This window comes from Juglans microcarpa x Juglans regia, chromosome 7D (assembly GCF_004785595.1).
Source record: "Juglans microcarpa x Juglans regia isolate MS1-56 chromosome 7D, Jm3101_v1.0, whole genome shotgun sequence".
NCBI classification, from domain to species: Eukaryota; Viridiplantae; Streptophyta; class Magnoliopsida; order Fagales; family Juglandaceae; genus Juglans; species Juglans microcarpa x Juglans regia.
Window position 1 is genome coordinate 10,102,622 of NC_054606.1, and position 21,440 is coordinate 10,124,061.

Consider the following 21,440-nt stretch of genomic DNA (forward strand, 5'->3'; position numbering starts at 1 on the left):
AGAGTTTAACAACTTAAATCACTTATCCCATCCAAATATCATTCCGAATTTGTTTGGCAACAAGAGTTTTTTCTTTCTTATTATTCGAATCTTTTGTATCAAAATAATTAAAATATTTTATCTCTATTTTTTAACTATAAAAATTAAAACAACTTTTACAATACTAAATATAAACTTGTACAAATATATTCTTCCAACTTCCAAATATAGTTTTAATAAGTTTTGTCACTTTTTCAAGAAGAAGATGTTCATATGACTCTCAAATGTGTCTACTCTATTTTTTCTTAATCGTTAAAAGATGTTTAAAAAATACTTAAAAAAAAGAAAAAAAAAAAAGCTATTTGCGTGGTCTGCATATTTGGTGTACACCCTAGCATTGTCATTTTCAAACTCCAATAAAAATATATTTAAAAAACATCTTAATCGTAATATATTTTTAATACCTTCTACTATTTCACAAGACTCCATAAGACCCATCTTTATAAGTATTTCAAAGGTTTTATAGATTTTCAAAAAAGAAAATATCACCTCTAAACATCCCATTACTTACTCCCATCTATAACAAGAAAGAGGGGTTTAACGGAAGAGAACAAAAGAAAAAAAATATATATATATATATATTTATATTTTCATAGAAAAGGAAAAATTCTCATAGAAAAGGAAAAATTATCGGGCTTCCAGTTTTATGCGTAATGAATTTTTATTTATCAAAAGATTTTCATTTATGGCGTGTTTCAATGGGAAGATTTGGAGAGAAGGATTAAAATTTGGGTTTTTAAAAGTAAAATACTTAATTTAGATCATATTAAAATTTAGATTTAAATATTCATCACATATCAATGGTATTTTCTTTTCCTTTTTGTTTTGAAGTGATCATTAATTTGTAAGTATCTTGCTAGCTTGTTGGGCAAGCAATACGTATGAATCGAGAAGAATAAGCACTTTCAAAAGCCAGCCATGAGCATGTGTAAAACTCTCTGGCATGATTGGATAACAGTCTGGAATGTTTACCATTCTTTTAGCCAAGAAAATAGAAAATATGTTGTGTGTGAAAGAACGACTATAGACCATTCCTTATCCTTTGCACCTCCCCCAGTTATCGCCTGCAAGGAAGAACTTTTGTTTGTACTATGACTTCTCCGTGCTGCACTCGAGAGTCAAGCCCTTACTTTTCATTGAACGCACACATCGTTCCCGAATAGCATCTGCATCTTATCTGAATTGCACGCATCTTATCTGAATGAACTCCAAAACGTGACGATACCCTTACACATTATTTTCGACTGTTTTACTAATCAATTTTTTTTTTTTTCCTTTTTCTATTTGAATTTGGATTAAAAATTCTTGAATATGATCTTCTTGCATAATCTAGAAGAAAATAAATTTAATCAACCAATATAATCCTATAAATTAATCCAAAAAAATCAATTTTATAAAAATTGACTCAAAGTAAAAGAATGTCAGTTTTTATAAAATTAAATTTATTATTAATTAAATTACATGATTACATTAATTAATTGAATTTATTTTCTTCTAAATTATGCAATAATGTAATGTTAGAGATTTTTAATCTAGATTCAAAGAGCAAAATGAAAAAAAACTCATGAATAGTAAAGCGGTAGTAAAGAAAGTTTAAGGGTATCATTTTCCACTCCAAAATCATATCATATCTTTATCATTTGTACAAATGCTAAGTTTTTTTTTTTTTATCTACATGACTCATCTAGCACGAGATTGAAAATTTAAAAGAGAAATGATATTTGCAGTTATAGAATGCCATAAGCACCATGTACTTTTGAAAAAAATTGGTAAATAAATAACTCACATGAAAAAATTAATTTTTTAATAATAAACCTTATATTTTTTCAAAAAGAATATACAACACTAGCAGGCAGAATAATCACTTATTCTATCCGATATCAATTTTCAATTATAAAATCTTTTTGAGTTCTTCTATATGCAATCGGCATGAATAACCGTTGGGGAATCGATTCTGCCCAATTAGTTGATTTATTATTTAAAAAAAAGGATAAGACAAAACACAGCACGGAGAAGCAAAGGATGGCACCACCAACTCCCCAACTACAATCCGATGAAAAACTCCAGACGAGTGTGAGGCCATGGAATTGGAAACCAATCACTATCAATTCCATTCTAATTCTTGATGTCCCTCTCTTTTCCCAAATCTGGTTGCATTCTCTCGTGCTCTTTAAGCTTCTCTTCCCATTTCTCATTTTTCATCCTCTCCACTCTCTCCAACTACTCCTAAAAATCTGATTCTATTGCTGAAATCCAAACACCACTTCCATCTGCTCAACCAAATCCAAAAACCTTTCTCTGTACCACCACTTTGCAATGCACGATCCCTTTAATTTTTGGCCATTTAAACCCCACGCCATTTTGTTCCTCTCTCTCTATGCTCCAATGCACGGCCCCTTTAACTTTTGGCCCCTTTAATTTCTGGCCGCTTTCACAAACTCGAAGGCTTGTTCCTCTACCACGACACCATTCCTCCTTCATTTGTGTCACTGATCCGCCTAAGAGTTGCTCAGACTCTGCTTCGGGTTTGATCTCGGTTCCACGGACTTGGGGAAGATTGCTCTGTGAGTTGGGGAAGACAAAGGGGCCTTTGTGATTTGGGGGAAGACGAATTTGGATTGTTTTTGGTTTTGGGTAGGGGAAATGAAAACAGTGTTTTTCATTTATTTTTTTTCCACGTGGAACGCGATTACGCCGTGGTTGTGTCCAGCATTTTTCAATTTTTTTAACTATAACGTGGCTCCTGAAGGCCACCCTTTTGGGTTTTGGTGGTCAAACGACCATCACTTTTGGTAGCCGACCGATCAACATAATTTGTTTTTAAAAATCATGAAAATAAACTTATATATATTGTTGAATCCAAGGTTTCAAACTTCATATAATTATATATATATATATATATATATATATATACACATATAGATTTTAATGATAACAAATGAATTCAAACATAAAGGAGTCTCAAGTTTAAGTTGTCTGCACAATGAAACCAAGTACTTCAACGAACCAAGCATGAGCAAGAAAGGGAACAAGCTCATAAATAAATCTCTTAGAATAATTTTGTACATCTCTTAAAAAAATTCGACATTAGATTAAGGCTCAAAAAGAATCTTTTCTCATAAAGTATTAAATTGCATTTTCCTCATTTGCATGATATATTTGAAAATCAAAAGTTTGAAATTTAAATTTTTGAAAGATGATTGATTATCATCTTTCATATGTGAATGGCATGATTAAAAGTTTGAATTTTAAAAATTTAAAAGATGATTTATTGTCATCTTTTACATGTGCATGTGCATGTTTGAAAATGTTGAAAAGTGATTGATGCTCTTTTTGACATATGCAAAAGGTAAATGATTTTGTTTGAAAATTTTGAAAAGTAAATAATGCTCCTTTTGTCTTATGCAAAAAGTAAAATATTTGATTTGAAAATTTTGAAAAGTGAATGATGTTGTCTTTGACAATTGCAAAAAGGAGAAACTTTTACTTGAAAATTTTGAAAAGTGAGTGGTGCTCCTTTTTGACATGTGAATCTTTTTAAATTTGAAAATGAAGTCTCATATGCCTACAAATAGCTCAATTGAGATATTCAAATTTTATATAACAGCATACACACATCAATTGCAAGTTTTACAACATTCATTCAAAACTTCCAATCTCTCTCCTCTAAGCACTCAACCTTAACCCCTGTTCATTTTGAACAAGATAGAATTTTGTATTGTATTGTTTTTATTTCACTCATTGAGGAGTGTTCACTGATAATCTACCCATTATCAGCTCTTGCATCAGTAAAAGGGTGTGTATAACCCTTGTAAGTGAAGAAGGTATTCTACACAGAGAATAGTTGAATCACCACGTGTAAGGTAATTGTAAGTGTAGAGGGTGTTCTGCACATACTTCATGTATTGTTTTTATCTCCACCTGAAGGAGGTTTAATAGTGAATTTGAGAATCCTTAAAACTTATCTTGAGGTGAGGACGTAAGTAGTGGGGTAGAACTTCGTTAAAATATTAAGTTTGTTTCTCTCTTACTGTTACTCTTTATATTTACTGATATTTCATATTTTGTTTAAATTTTATATTGTGTATTTGATTTATAATTGTCAATTTTTAAATACAGCCTAATACACCTCCTCTTATATTAGTTATCTGGGCAACAATTGGCATCAGAGTAATGGCTCTTTTGTAATATTAAATAACTTTTTAGTTAAGATCTTATGGTTAAAATTGCAGTTACCTTTGGTAAGGTCAATCTAGCAGTAGGGCTCCATTATTTTGTAGAGACAATTATACATTCAGAAAAATTAGAATGAAAATATTTTTTCAGACTCAAGGTCGAGAAAGTTATAAATGTGTTGTCAAATGATTTTATATCCCAACAAAAGTTGTTGATGGAGTAAAAATGGAAAAAGAAGAGTTGGAGCTTGAAGACGAGAGAATTCTAACATTGAATTCAATGGCTATAAATTTTCTATATAATGCTTTCGATGGGAATAAATTTAATAGAATAATAACTTGCAAGACGATAAAGGCAATTTGGGATAACTTGGAAGTGTCTTATGAAGGAATTTCGAAAATTAAGAAATAAAAAATTTATATTCTTACTCATGAATATGAAATGTTTAAAATGAATGATGATGAATCTATTTCTATTATGTACATTCATTTTACTAACATTATAACCAGCTTGACAACTCTTGGCAATGTTAATTCTAGCTTGGAGATAGTAAGAAAAATTCTCAATTCTCTGCTAAAATGCTAGCGAAAGTGATGACTATTCTTGAAGCTAAAGACTAAAGAAACTCGAGATAAATGAACTCATTGGGTCACTTACCATCTATGAGTACATATTGAAAAGAGGAGAATAAAAAAGAAAGCTAAAGAAGAGCTTGGCACTTAATGTTGTTCCTCATGAAAGCAAAAGTAATGAAAATGAGGAAATTGACGATAAAGATAAAGAAGTTGCGATGGTAACAATGAGAATTAAGAGATTCTTAAAGAGAAATAAGGTTCATTCAAGGAAATCTATCAAAAAGTCTTTCAAGAAAGATACAGGTAAAAATGACTCTTTAACTCGTTACAAATACAATAAGCCTGGATATCTCAAGGCAAATTGTCCTCTACTAAAGAAAGATCGAAACAAGGGCAAGAAAGTACTGAAAGATACATGGGATGATGATTCAAGTAGCTCAGATATCAAAGCAAGTAATGGAGAAAATCTTTATCTTTTCGCTAAAGATGACCTTAAGGAAACAAATCTTGACAATATTGAAAATCCTTCATATGAGGAATTGCAAAATTTTTTGGAAAAGGTATATGAGGAACTTGAAAAATTAGATATCAAATATACTACTTGGGAAAAGAAAAATTCTTCTTTGATAAACAAAATTGATGTTTTAAGAAAAGAAAACATTGTTTCGAAAGATGAAAATCATGAGTTGAAGAAGAAAGTGATTGATTTAGAAAAGATTGTTGAAAACTTTACAGACCGAAAAAAAAATTTTGAAAAACTTCTTGATAGTCAAATATGTGTTTTTGACAAAGTAGGCTCGGGATACATGTCAACAAAAATACAAACCTTATAAAAACTTCTTTGATAATCCTTCTAAATCAAAGTCCAATATTCAAAATGCTTTTCATAAAAATAACTTTTTCAAAGAAGATACTATAACAATCACTTAAGTTCTTCATGTATGTCACAAGTTATTTGCAATTTTTATAATAGAAATTGTCATAATTATCATGCTTGTCATATTAGAAGAAAACATACAATGACTATTAGGGCCACATAAGTACGTAAAAATCGTTTTTCTTCTAATACTAATAAATGTAGGAGCCAAAAATCTTGGGTACCAAGAAAAATTATTTTAATTATTTTTGTAGATGTGCATGAAGTCCTCCATAAGCAAAATCAAATGGTTTTTAGATAGTAGATGTTCAAGACACATGACTGGATATAAGACTAAGTTCATTGATCTTACATCTAAAGAAGAAGGACACGTGACATTTGAAGACAACTCAAAAGGGAAGATCGTAGGAATAGGTAAAATTGGTGATGAGTCTTCTTTCATAATTGAAGATGTTCTACTTGTTGAAAGTCTAGAAGCATTGGATCTTCAAAATTTGAAAAATTTATGTTTAAAGTCACTGCATTGGATTAACCAAACAGTAAAATCTGAAACTTTGAGTTACAGTGTATTTCAATTCATCTTCAAATTTGAAGACTTACCATTCACACTCTATAACCATTATTTTATTTTCTAAAATTATTGTTTCCCAATTTTAAACCACAATATATTTAAGTTGGAAAACAATAATATAAGCATCAAATTAAATTATTAATTAATATTTACTTAATTTAATTGTAAAATATGAAAAAAAATTTAAAAATATTATTATTAAAAAAATAATATTATATTATTATTTTGACTAATCTAATGGTTAATCTTATGTAGAGTTATGGCTAGTAGAGTTTTGAATTTATGGAAAATATGTACTTTTCATCAAAAGGAATAAGTGAAACCAATACCAATGCTCTAAAGTAAAACCTTTTGAGCATAAGTCAATTATGTGATAAAGGATTTACAATTACTTTCAAAAGGGATATGTGCATTATTTTGAATGATCATGGTTGCAACGTTTGTTTTATTACTTTTAGAAGCAACAATGTTTATACTATTGAATTTGAAGAAATTACCGCACGGGATGCTATTTGTTTTTCAACTCAAAATGAAACTAGTTGGTTATGGCATAGATAGAAGATTAGGTCATGCCAACATGGAACTTATTTCCAAAATTTTAAAAAATGATCTTTGTGAAAGGTTCATCAAAGGTAAATTTTCTTAAAGACAAAATCTGTGATGCATGCTAGTTTGGTAAACAAACAAAAGCATCTTTTAAAATCAAGAAACATATTTCCACTACTAGACCACTGCAACTGATACATATGGATATTTTTGGATCAAACAGAGTTGTAAGTCTAGGATGAAAATATTATGCATTTGTTATCATTGATGATTTCTCTTTGGGTCATACTTCTTGCTCATAAAGATTAGGCATATAATGTCTTTACCAAGCTATGCAAGAGAATTCAAAATAAAAAGGGATATACTATTTCAAGCATCCAAAGTGATAGAGGGAAAAAGTTTGTTAATAAAGATATTGAAAGTTTTTGTGATGAAAATGGTTTTGTGCATAATTTCTCTGCTCCTTGAACTTCTCAATAAAATACAGTAGTAGAGAGGAAGAACAGATCTCTTCAAGAGATGACAAGAACAATGATAACTTGCCTACTTATTTTTAAGACGAAGAGATAGGTACTGCATGTTAAGTTATAAATAGAGTTTTGTTAAGGTTTAACTTAGATAAAACCCCATATGAGCTTTGGAATGAGAAAAAAATCCAATATTGGTTACTTTCATGTATTTGGATGCAAATATTTCATTTTGAATGACAGGGATAATTTAGGTAAGTTTGATGCAAAATCCGATAAATGTATCTTTTTTAGGTATTCTACTAATAGTAAAGCTTACAATGTATTCACTAAAAAGACTTTGACCGTACAAGAATCTATGTATGTATTATTTGATGAATCTAATCCTCTACTCTCTAAGAAATCTGTTAATGAATAAACAGAAGGTATAAATAATATGAAGAGTCTTAATCTTAAAAAAGAAAACATAATAAAGGAAGTCCAATATGGAGATATCATGAAAGATCATCAAAACTTAATGCAAGATGCAACTAAACAGTGGAGACTTATGAAAGACCATCCAGCGGAACAAATTCTAAGAGAACATTCACAAGGTGTAAGTACTCGATCATCTCTTAGAAATCTTTGTAATCATACTACTTTTCTATCTCAGATTGAACCCAAAAATATTAAGAAAGCACTTCTTTATGAATATTAGATTCTAGCTATGCAAGAAGAGTTTAATCAATTTTAAAGAAATGATGTTTAAACACTTGTTCCTACACCAATAAATATACTATTATTGGAACAAAATAGATTTTTAGAAACAAGAAATATGAGTTTGGAGTCATCACTAGAAACAAGACTTGACTTGTAACCCAAGGTTTCAATCAAGAAGAACGAATTGATTATGATGAGACATATGCACTAATCGCAAGATTAGAAGTTATTTGAATGCTATTTGCATATATATGTTTTAAAAATTTCAAACTTTTTCAAATGGATGTTAAAAATGATTTCTTAAATGGTTTTATAAATGAAGAGGTATATGTTAAGCAACCTCTATATTTTGAAAATCATATTTCTCCAAAGCATGTTTTGAAGCTCACAAAAGCAATATATGGACTCAAACAAGCTCCTAGAGCTTGGTATAAGAGACTCAGTGGTTTCTTGATCGAAAATGTTTTTTAAGAGGAAAAAGCAACACAACCATTTTCATTAAACACGAAAATGATGATATTTTTTTATTCATATTTATGTGAATGATATAATATTTGGTGCTACTAATGAAAATATGTGTCAAGTTTTTGTTAAGAGTATGCAGGAAGAATTTGAAATAAACATGATGGAAGAACTTAACTTTTTTCTCAGATTGAAAATCAAGCAAGCAAAAAGCGGAACATTCATTAATCAATCAAAATATATCAAAAAAATATTCAAAAAGTTTGGGATGGAAGGTACGAAAAAAATTGGAACACCAATTAACCCATCTACCAAACTTGATAATGATGAAACTGGTAAGCCAATTGACTCAAAGGTATATCAAGGTATGATTGGTAATCTATTATATTTGACAGTAAGTAGACTGGATATTATGTTCAGCGTATGCATATGTGCACGTTTTCAATCATTTCCAAAAGAATCTCACTTGGCAGTAGTTAAGTGCATTCTTAGATATCTTGTTGGTACAATTGACCTAGGGTTTTGGTATCCTAAGCACACTTCTTTCGATTTAATCAGCTGCTCAGATGTAGATTATGTTGGTTGTAAAGTTGATAGAAAAAAACACTAGTGGAACATGTCAATTCTGATGTCATGCACTTATTTCATGATTTAGTAAAAAGTAAAATTTTGTTGCATTATCTATTTATAAGGCATAATGTGTTGCTATCGGTAGTTGTTGACATGTTGTGCTCAAGTTCTTTACATGAAATAACAACTTGAGGATTTTAAACTTATGTACAATTGCATTATAGCAAATGAAATAATATAAGTGCTGTAAATCTTTCGAAGAACTCGATATAACATTCTAGAACTAAGTATATTGAGATTAGATATCATTTTTTTTTAGATCTTGTGCAGAAGGGCAATATTGTACTAGAGTTCACAAGTACACACGATCAGTTGGCAGACATTTTCACAAAACCTCTGCCAGAAGATAGACTATGCATAATTAGAAGAGAAATATCAATGATGCATGTCATGAATATCTGTTAAATATTTTTATTATCTCAAATGACTTATAAAAACTTGAGACTTTTAGTCTCATTTCTCAAGCACTCTTGCTCTTTATATATCAACATGATATCTTTATCTGGATTAGGCAACCGAAATGAAGAGACAAGCAATGATTTTAAATCTTTATTCTCCTGCTTTAAGTCTCATATTTTTTATTAGATTCGTGAACAAGTTGTTAAAGTACATAAATATTCTCGTTAAGTTTTTCAACCTCACAAATTCTGGACTACAACTGTCGGGAAAATGCGACAACGGACAATGAGTATCGAGTACCAAGACTCACAAGTTCATAAATGTCGTCATCATCTGACTTGACAGTCAGATTACTCTCATGTTGTATCATGGCACGTATGGCAAATGCAGAAATAACTTATGACTGAGGTGAAGAATACCTCATATATTGATCATGATGATTATTGAAAGAAGATTGACGAGCCATTGAAAATTTGTAGAATGAGAATGCAGATGAATTATAGAGATGTGAAGAAGATTTGATGCAAATTAGATCAAGCTGAAGATTGCTTTTATAGAGATAAAAATAAGAATAAGACAAACTAGCATCTTTTCAAATCTTACTTAATCAAGATTACAAGATATGCTAGATGTATTCGGTTATGGGGATATTTAAATGTACTGGTAGAGCTCCAAACGGTTGATATGTATATATCCCAGCATGTATCCTGTTATGGATTCAAGTTTCTCTTAATGAATGAATGAATGATGATATTTCCTTTAAAAAAATAAATAAAACAGTTGCCAAGAATACTTATTTGTTGACGTATAAAATAATAAGTGGATCCAATATATAAAATATTTAATTAATTAAGTGAAGTATAGAATAGAATTGAAATTCACGATTATGTTTTGATAGTATGTGAAATCACCACTTATCCTGACAAAAAAAAAAAAAAAAACAGGTAAGTTTAGTCATTTATATTTATAATAACGTTATTTATCTTAAAATAATGACTTTTGAGTGAACGTTTAAGCTTCTTTGCAAAGGGTATACTCTCGACGATAGAGGGAGAAAAGAACAAATAGAAACAAACACAGAACAAAACATTATAATTAAAAAAAAAAAAACATTAGAGAAAGCAGAAAACACAACCACTGCCATCGTTATATTTTGAAGATAACTAAGGATTATTTAAACTATTATCCAATAATCACAATCTGCAGAAATTATATTGATATAGAAACAAATGAACATGAAGTAGGTGGGACCCAAATAACAAGAGAAATGCTAGCTGCTAATATCAAATATTAAGATCAACTAAAATAGCTCTCGCATGATCTAACACTATGGTTATATCTTGAACACTTTCAACCCAGCCCCCCTCCTCCTACTCCTCCACTCTTTATTTTAGGAAATTTTTAGAAAGTTAAATTTCTAAAAACATACAAACAATATGGTTACGGTAGAAGAGCAGCAATAGACCCAGAATTCAGAGTGTTGTAGACAACAAACTGTGTTTTCACGAATCGGGTGGGGAATCCGAGTTGTTTCCAGTTGGATTTGCGGCCGAGGTTGTGGAATTTGAGGTGAGAGAGGGTTCAGTTTCGGTGCGATTCTGTCCGAACCTAGCCACCAGGGAGCAGAGTGTGGCCTCCAGGCTTTTGAGAATGTTACCCATGATCCCACCTCTCCTCGGAGGTTCAATTTTTTTGTGGGTGTTCTTGGCTTTCGATTCTGTGACTGTCATTTTCGTGATTTTTGCATCCATTATTTGGAAGGCAGAGAGAAAGGGTGCTGAGAAACAGAGATGTAAAGAGCAAAGAACAGAGACGAAACAGAGAGAGAGAGAGAGAGAGAGAGAGAGAGAGAGATGGAACCAAAAGAGGCACGGCAAAGTTATACTTTATAGGGAAATCCAACTCTTGGTGGTGCTAGATTTTGTTACATATGTCGATAAAGATCCAAATTTCCAATTGATCGATATATATATATATATATATATATATATAATAATTGGAATAACAAAATTCGGAATAAATTATAAAATTCGAACAAAGAAAAATACCCAAGTCTTCAAAAAGAACTACAAAAATAAATCCTATAAATAGAAATGATATAATAAGTTACATTTATTCCAAAATAAAGAGATTTAGGTATCGTTTGTTTTCTCAGATGAGTTGAGATTAAAGATAAAAGTTGAATAAAATATTATTAGAATATATATTTTTTAATATTATTTTGTTTTAAGATTTGAAAAAGTTGAATTTTTTATTTTATTTTTTATGAGAATTTATAAAAGTAATAATGATTAGATGAGATGAGATAAGTTGAGAGTAATTTTAAAAACAAATAAGACCTTATAGTTTAATTTATTACATCATATTTAGAAAATAAATTTTCAAAATTCACTCCCCACGGGAGAGGAGTTTTTCTCCGAATAAGACAATTTTTTTTTTTTTCCCTGAAAGCATTGTATCAACCTAGACGTGTTTCTGCAAGTTGCTTGGTTAGCAAGGGACTTTTTTGGGCCATATTATGTAGTTCAACAGCTTTAATTTTGTTATTTAAAAAAAAAAAAAACAGCTTTAATTTTAAAGTTTCCAGATTAAAAGATTCAATGCTCAAGGAAAAAAAAGAAAAAAAAAAGGAAGGTTCCAATGTTATAGTTAGCTGTGTGGGGCATGTCAACAAGGTCAATACATCTGAGCTGTCATCCGATGTTTTAAAAGATCGTCGGTTTTTTCTTTTTTTTTTTTTTTCAGTTGATATATCTTTTCATAAACGCTATTTCTTATCATTTTAAGATCGTCTTTATGATTTTATAAAGTTGCGTTTGAATATTGAACTGAATTAAATTGAGTTGAGATGATAAAATATTATTAAAATATAATTTTTTAATATTATTATTATTTTAAAATTTTAAAAAATTAAATTATTTATTATATTTTATATTAGAATTTGAAAAATTTGTAATGATGAATTGAGATGAGTTGAGATAGTTTTAAGAAACAAACGAAGCCTTAACAGTTGTAATGGGATTAGATAGAGAAATTTTTTATTTATCACCCGGCGTGATACTTGCTCTCCTCAAAATAAAGATAAGAGAGATTTATGATATATATGGTAAATGAGATGAGATGAGATGAAAAGTTCTTAATTTTTTATAATTTTATTTTCATAATTTTCTTTCAAAACATTACTCAAATATTATATTTTTTCAATTTCAAATATTCAATTTTTTTTTATCTAATTATTTTCTAATCATTATCTTTTTTACTAATTTCAAAACAAAAAAAAAATACAACTTTTTTCAAACTTCAAAATATAAATGACATTAAAAAATAATATTCAAACAACTTTATAACTTTATAATATCTATAATTAATTTTTTTCTCTTTTACTTCTCAAAATCTAATAAAATATCTTAACTCAAATAATTTCATTACTATTTATAATTTTACAGACAATATTAGTACTACTATTTATAGAATCCTGAGACACTCCAAGTGTCCAAACGAGCACTTTCAATTTGAGTGTCTTGTATTCTCTTTTACAAAGGCATTTCAACTAAATTTACAACGGTTGTCTGGCGAACAAAAGAAAGGTATTTGTTAGTTGTCGCGCTTAAATAAAAAGATTTTGATTTTTTTAGAGTTTTTTAACCAAACTAAAGCTTAGAGTTTAGGAGAAAATATATAATTGTCTGAGAAAATTAAAACTCTAGAATCCAAATCGTAAATAACAATCCTTTTGAAGATAAGGATCACAAAATTCTCACATAAAGTGTTGTCTTACTAACTAGAAAATGTGAAGCTTTTTTGGTTTTAATGCCCATTTATATCCTATTTGTGTTGCGTTCCTAAGCACGCGGGTTGACCGTAGGGGACTGAATCCGAATCTAAACGTCGCGGATGACATCAACACGGTATTTTATGATAACGATTTTCAAACATATTTTCCATCGTTAAGGGATGAACATCTTATCAAATATGAATAGATATATAAAATGAAAGATACTATATTCATTGTTATCTGTATAGAGTTTTTAGACAATAACTTGATAGCATATCTTTAAATAAAGATCAAAATTCGAGCGAATACCTTTTCATTTTCGGTATGTTCATGTTTTATTAATAAATGAACAATAAACTCATGCTTAAATGAGACTTCTTACTTAATTTTTAGCATCATAAAAATATATGAACATGAGGTTATACCGACAAAGAAAACACAGAATATGCGTAGAAAGCATAAATGCCCACTTTTTATATTGAAGGTTGACACAATCTTTTTCCATTTTTTTTAGAAAATGTTTTGTGAAAAATAAAAAAAAGTTGACATTGAAAAATTATGCTCTTGCATGCTTCTACTTTCAAAAGTGAAGAACACTTACGAAAGTCCCAAAAAAAAAAAAAATCTTTTCATCAACTACTATTTACTACCCCACACTCCACACTTTAAGAAAAACATCCCTACACCCTATGAAAAAAAAAACTACAGAAAAAAGATTGACAAGATTTTGAACAAATTTAATGGATAGATGTCCAAGACCATTGTGCCACCCATCAATTGAGATTCGTTCATGCACGTTAGAAACCATTTTTAAAAAAGAAGTAGAAGAAGCCACCATTGAGTGCGGAAACATGTAGACGTCATTTTCACACGCATCTCTTAATAGGATCACCCACATTGTTTGTTCCTTTACAAGAAAATGAAATGGATGAAACTTAACAAAAACATTATTTTGTTTTGTTAAATGATGAACTGAAATTAAATTCTTGTGAATATTGGGAACACAAAGTTGATTCATGTAAATGAAAACTTTTATTTGGTGTAGATAAGGCCAAGGAACCAATATGTGAGACAGCCAAATATGTACCATCACCAAGAACAACTTTGTTAGTGCCATCATAGTCAGAGTGAACGGATAAATTTGTAAGATCACTAGTAATATTATGAGAAGCTGCAGAATCAATAAGCCATTTATTTTCCTGAGCATGAGATGTTGTAGCCCAGTTCACAATCATTTCATTGGGCTGCAATTGTGGAAAGTTTTTAGTCGTGTGGCCCATTTGATCACAAAATTGGCACTTGGGCTGGTAGTGCCGTTGATTAGAGTTGGAACGGCCCAAATTAGTGTTGAAGCATTGCTGATCACGAGGTGGCCCATTTGGCGAGCGAGATTGGCCCTGAGGCCGTGAAGGCCCATTGGCCTTATGAGAGCCTTTCAACTGTTGAGTGCCTAAGAAACCAAACTTTCTAGTTGTGCAATTCGCAGCAGTAACAAGCTGCTGGGTAGCAGCTTCCACCTCCTCAAGTAGTTATCGTGCCCAACAAGCAAGTCATGGAGCTCTTCAAAGGCAAGAGATTTTTCTCCTACTTGAATAGGTGCGGCAATTTCTCGAAAGTTAGGACCCAAGCCATTGAGGACATATATGGTTAGGTCATCTTCAGAGATCGGGTGGTCAATGAGAGCTATCTCATTAGCCAAGGCTTTAACCGCATGGAGGTAGTCTGGAACCGTTCGATTCCCACATTGGATCAAGGTCAGTTATTCCTTGAGTTGCATTGCCCTTGTACGCGATCGACTAGCATACATATTTGTTAATTTTTGCCATGCCTGATGAGAGGTTTTGGCTGTGGTATTGAGTGGAGTGATGGATGTGGATGTGAAGGCAAGGATAGCACTGAGGATTAGCTTATCTTGCCGAACCCAGTATTTTTTTTTTGGTGATAGATGATGGAGTTCCATCGAAAGAGGGACGTTGAGAAACACCATTGATATAATCCATGAGATCATAGCCAATTAGAAGTGCTTCAAATTGGGCATGCCATTGTGGAAAGGTTGAGAGCTTCTCATTGATTTGAGCTGCAATGTTGAAAACAACATGTGGATTTTCAGTGGAAGAAGGTGGCTGGGTGTTTGGGTTTGCGGAAGACATTTTTGGAACCGAAAACTCGTTAGAGGAATGGTCTCCTGATACCATATAGAGAAAGGATTATTGCAAGAGATTTAATGGAAACTTTGACACACATTTTATTGATTCGTCTAAGGTATTATGTACAAGACAATGATAAGTCAATGGTTCTATCTAAGGAAATATACAACCATTATGCCTAGGATATTTATCAGTTACAGAGTATCAATTTACAGAAGTATATGGCATGATTTCTACTTGGCATGATTTTCGGTTGGACTTCAATTTACACAGAATATTCACAGATATAGTAGCCATTAATCATGTTGTGTGTCAACTTTCTTAATAAGGCGTAGGTTGTGAAAATGAATAGTGGCTAATGTATGAATTCCTCAAAAAAAAAAAATGAAAGGAAAAATACATTTTTCATCTTCAAGTTGTTAAGATTTTTGCGTTTTGTTTTCCAAATGATCAAAATGACAAAATCAACATATTACCATTCTTAAATTACTATTAGTTATATGCACTATCTATTAAGATCTCATCATAAAGATTGTAAGACATGCCCATCTTTATTTGACTTAAATCTCTTGACCAAATTCTAGAGTTTAGAGTGGGAGATACATATACACAAGAAGAGAATTGCACAACATTGATTGAGTATTTAATGTTCTTTGAAAGACTCATTCATACAAATGACATAAGATTCACTTCATGTACTATCTCTCCAATTCAATCAAGACGTTGCCAGAAGCGTCTCCAACAACCAGCTATAGGCTATGGAGGTCTATGGTGTCGTTATTGCCAGAAGTGTGTGATAATGTGAAAGTCAGAGTAAAGAAAGGAAGGGTATCCTTTTGGTTTGACAAGTGGTTGTCGGGTGGTCCGCTTCATGTGGGTAGGGAGGACATTGTAAATCCTCTGCAGCAAGTTAAGGAGGTTTGGGTAGGCAGTGAGTGGGATGGAAATCTTCTGACACAATTGGTTGGGGTTGAAAAGGCAGAGGAAGTGTTGTGAAGTGTTGTACCGAACAGGGACGGGCCTGACATTTTGATTTGGATGCCAAACAAAACTAGCTCTTTTTCGTCGGCAAGTGCTTGGGAGTTGGTGCGCATCAGAGGAAATAGTATGCATGGAATGGACTGGATATGGCACAATTGGCTACCTAAGAAGGTATCTGTTTGTATGTGGAAGGCACGTTTCAAGTGTCTTGCTGTGGATGAAAGGGTGAAATCGAGGGGCATAGCTTTGGCTTCTCGTTGTGATTGTTGTGTCTCTCTAGGAATAGAAACGATTGATCATGTGCTTGGGTCAAGGGAGTTTGCACAGAAGGTATGGCGGTTGGCAACAGTGAATCTCAGGATAGTTGAATTGCAAGGGGCACATGATGGGGAAGAGTCTCGCACTGGCTAAGTTGTGCAAAGAAGACTACTAAGCATGGCATGCCTCTGGGATTGTTGTCGAGTGTTATAACATGGTGTATGTGGTGGCGACGATGTAAAGCCAGGGTGGAGGGATGTCATGAAATGATGGAAGGTGTGTGGAGATCAATGTGTTTCTGGTTGCAGGAAATTGTTGAGGATAGTATGGAGAAAGAAATGCTCACTCCGCTGGATTGCCAGGTCCTTCGTGCCATGAATGTATCGATAATCAAGCGACCAGTTAGAAGTCCTAGAATTGTAGTGTGGGAAAAACCTCATTCAGGGTGGGTTAAATTGAATGTGGATGGTAGTTGCAAGGGGAATCCGGGTAACTGTGGTGGGGGTGGCATTATACGGGATCACAAGGGTGTTGTGCAGGGGGCTTTCTCTTTGTTGTTTGGTCATGGCTCTAACAATGAGGCAGAACTCAAGGCTATGCTAGAGTGAGTGGTTTTATGCAAGGAGCTGGGATACCAACAAATTATTATAGAATGTGATTCAAAAATTGTTGTGGATTGGATTAATACTCGAAAATGTTCTGTTTGGTACTTGTGGGACTTTTGGGAAGATCTTCTAAGGGTGCTAGAGGGTGTTAGTTTCAAAATAGCTCGCCAGTTTAGGGATTGTAACCAAGCCGCTGACTTCCTAGCGTGCATGGGGGAGGAGGGATCAAACATCAGGTACTACTCGAGATAATCTTCCAACGTTGCTGAGAGGTAATATTAGAGTTGACAAGCTGGGATTGCCTAATATTAGATTATGAGGATGGGTGGTTTGGTTAGAAGAGTATTGTTGGTGGTTTTGGTATAGTACCACGGGCTTTGTTATGTTTGTTTGTAGTAAGGGTTCCTCCTCTTCAAGTGAGGTCTACAATAATAATGGTTTTTTTAAAAGAAAAAAAGAAAAAAATCAATTAAGAACTTTAGAGGATCCAAACCCACCTTTATTTCATTAATCATTAACACCATAACTAGACAAGTGTTTATTTTGCTATTTTTTTTAACACGGTAGAATATGATAATATAAGAGTATATTATATATATATATATATATATATATATATTCTTATAAATGTATTTTTAAGCATAATATGACGCAACGCAATAGGATGAGAGCTACTAAATAACAGAACGCGTTTTAGAAAAAAAAAAAAAATAGAAAAAAGAATTGCACCAAGTAGTGTTAACATCAATGAACGCGTATTCAACTATTACAAGAAATTCTGGGGTGTGATTTGTTCAGTGACACAATGGAAAGCAAATATACATTATGAAAGAGAATCTATGGTCTGTGCTAATGTGGAGCGTGAGATTCCTTTTCCAATTTTAAGAAAAGGATAGATATAAATATATTAATTTTCTAAATATTTTATAATGATGTTCGAAAGATCTAATGCTAATACAATCTTAGGATGTGCAAGGCGTGCAAATTCCTTTTAAAAAGAAGAGGGGTCCGTCATTAAAAAAATATTTTTTTTATGTGTATCCGAGATTTACTTATTTTTTTAAAATGAGTGTTCAAAAGTTACACACCCTAATTGTACATTTAGATGTTAAATACTTTATGAATAATAATGAATAATTTATAAATATAAGTAAACTATTTGTGAACAATAGTGAAGTAGTTCGAGATGGTCTAAACTCTCAAACACAGCTCTAACCATACAAATATCATTGAGTTTTGTTACATACAATCATTTTTACATATTATTTGTACACTCCACTGATGTGATTAGTTAAAATAGTTATTTTCTATTAAAAAAATTATACAAACTAATCATATTAGTAAAATACACAAATAATATGCAAAAGTCACTTAGATTGGATTTTTGAAAATTCACTATACAATCGTGGGACCTTTAGACCAGATGGGTTCACACGGATTGTCTTACATGAACAGTCGCATGAATAGTGAACTCGTTTCTGAAAAATAATTATTGATGCCACGTAGTGTATCTCTCTCTCAGAGATTTTGGCCTAGAATTCCAACCCAAGAATCTCATCCGCGTTGAAACTTTTCAATTTGTAGTATGTAATCTAGTAAGCCATTCGTTGAGATTTCAATGTAAGATAATACATTTAAAATATGACTTTTGATCCGTACTCCGTAGGGAGAGAGGGACAACACTAGCATCCACTTCCTTATAAGTCGTCCTCAGCTCAATTATAGGGAAAACATATGAAAAGGGTAGAAAAGTGGGCTACATCCGATTCCATATATATAATAACTTTTGATTTTAGGATTTGTTAATTTGAGACTGAATATATTTTTATATCTTTTAATAATATTAAATAAAATCATTTTTACTAATATTTAACTACTTTTTATTAACAAACACACAATTCGACAGTGATAATGTACGATTTCAATTCGTTACTAATTTTTAAATTTAACGCTATAAAATATTATTGTTAGAAAAAACGAATTTTGACAAAAAATTATATTATTCTTAAAAACATAATAATTTTGAACGTACCTGCAAAAGAATAATTTAAATTTTTATTTAAAGTATTCGCTAGAGATTAATAGTTTAAAAAGAAGGAAAAAGATAAATAATAAATAATAAAAAAATGAGTAGTTAATATTGTAAAAGAAAGTGAGAAAAAAATAATAAAAAAAATAAAGAGAATTTTTTTGTTTTTTTTTTTTATAGGGAGAAATTATTTTAGTATAATAGAAAAAAATTGGGAGTAGAAAGATGAGTAAAATTAAAAAAAATAATAATAAGAAAAATATGACTTTTAGCTAAAATATCCCGACGAATTGGAATGGGATTGAGGTGTTACATTTCTATTCGTGGCGATACTTTAAATAATAATTTCTTCCCTTTATTCGTGGCCATTTTCCTTTAAATTCAACGAATTATTTCTCCTTTTTTTGTCCGTCCCTCGCACGGATTATATTCCGGTGCTTGAGGAATCTAAAATTAGAAACAAACCAAAAAAAAAAAAAAAATCGTAATATTTCGTGGTTTGCCTTAATGAAGAAGAAAACCCAACAAGAACCATCCTCACATTTGCAGAAACGGTTGGATTGTTTAGAACTATGAACAGTAAGTCAATCTGCAGAATCCATCTTCTTCAATAATCTTACAATCAACGAATTATATTCGATAGGGAAACAGCTGAACATAAACTACTACAAACTAATTACAAATATGAGCCATGTCTGGACAAGATCTTCACAATATTCCCATACATATCCTGAGCCCTTTCAACCCAAATCCCTTCCTCCACTCTTATTTTTAATCACTTCCAAAAGGGGGGATAAAAAAAGAATATAAAAAATGAAGAAATTCTGTAACAACTATAAATACAACAGTGATTAGCCAGCAATAGCCCCTAAATCAATCACAGCTTCTGAAGGTATTGTTCTTGTCTGCATCAACCACCTGAGTGATCATGTTTCAGAAAGAGCATCTGAATTATACCCAGTTGGAGTTGGAGCTGGGGTTGCGGAATCCGAGTTGAGAAAGCCGCCTCCAGTCTCCTCGGCGTGCTTTTCTCGGACCCCACCCACCACCACGACACCAATTGCTACCGCGATTCCTTTGAATATTCGGCGCATGACCCCGCCTCGCCTCGGAGGTAGTCTCTGATTCTCTGCGTTCTTCGCTTTCGGCTCTGCGATCATCATTTTCTTCAAGTCTGTATCAATAGCGTCGAAGCTAGCGAGAGAGAGAGAGAGAGAGAGAGAGAGAGAGGTGAAGACTGCCGTTTATCTGCAGTACTGAAGAGTGGGAGAGCGATACTCTCTGGCTTTCTCGCGAGCACTTATTTATCTGTATTCGGAAACTTGGAGGGCAAGATTCCCACGAGAAGACTTGTAACGAGTGCCGGCCAGATTCCCACGAGAAGACTTATAACGGCGACACTGTGGAGAGCTGAGTTTTTTATTGCATCTGAACTAACGGCGACACTGTTATGTGCAGTTTTTTAGCACGCTTCTAAATTCTAAATTATACAAGTTTTCAAATATTATTGTTTAGGAGTGAGATTATGGTTTTACAATATTTTCATATTATTTGTTTTTAAAGTAATGCAAAGTTCTGGTACAATTTAAAAATAAAAAATAAAAAACTGAAAAAAGTTTTAAACAATTATAGTGTTATAGTGTCTAAGCATATAATAAATGTTTATATTTTTAAAAGGTTTTAGCTGTTCATGTGAATTTTACCCCCAAAAAAAAGGGGTCGGGTCATAAACTCTCTTGAAGTAATCTATGATAAGTACTATAGTCATAAGAAAATTTCATAAAAATAAACTCATAAATTGATATAGTTTCATATCATACGATTAGATCTATTTTACAATAAAAATAGGTTTATAATCTTAACTACCACATCAAACCATGTCAATTTATGAATTTATTTTTGTAAAAAATTTTTATGACTAAAGTTAAAGGACAATACTAGGGTGCCCCATTAAATGTACCCACCAAATGTACATACTAGTAAAATGAGTTTTTTATTTTATTTCTCTTTTCTTTTTATTTAAGCATTTTTAAACACCTATAACCATTAAAAATTTTTTAAAGAAATAGAAATTCATTAATAGTCACTTTCTTAACCATTAAAAAAATAAAAAAATAAAAATATATTAATAGACACATTTGATGGATAAATTTAAAGTCATACTATCATTTTCCTTTCTCTAATTGTAAATAAACAACACTAAA

The 21,440-nt window shown here is 31.6% G+C and overlaps 1 protein-coding gene and 1 long non-coding RNA gene across 2 annotated transcripts; one reads left to right on the top strand and one right to left on the bottom strand.

The window, feature by feature from the left end:
* Positions 1–16,479: 16,479 nt before the first annotated feature.
* LOC121238113 lies at positions 16,480–17,210 on the top strand. The gene is made up of 2 exons (XM_041134962.1): positions 16,480–16,674; positions 16,911–17,210. Exons 1-2 carry the CDS (start codon positions 16,480–16,482, stop codon positions 17,208–17,210), a joined length of 495 nt encoding a protein of 164 aa, XP_040990896.1.
* A 2,637-nt stretch (positions 17,211–19,847) lies between these two features.
* On the bottom strand, positions 19,848–20,567 carry LOC121239812. The gene is made up of 2 exons (XR_005935370.1): positions 20,152–20,567; positions 19,848–20,069 (listed from the first exon to the last, which is right to left on the bottom strand). It is a non-coding gene; the product is annotated as an uncharacterized LOC121239812 (long non-coding RNA).
* Positions 20,568–21,440: the final 873 nt, after the last annotated feature.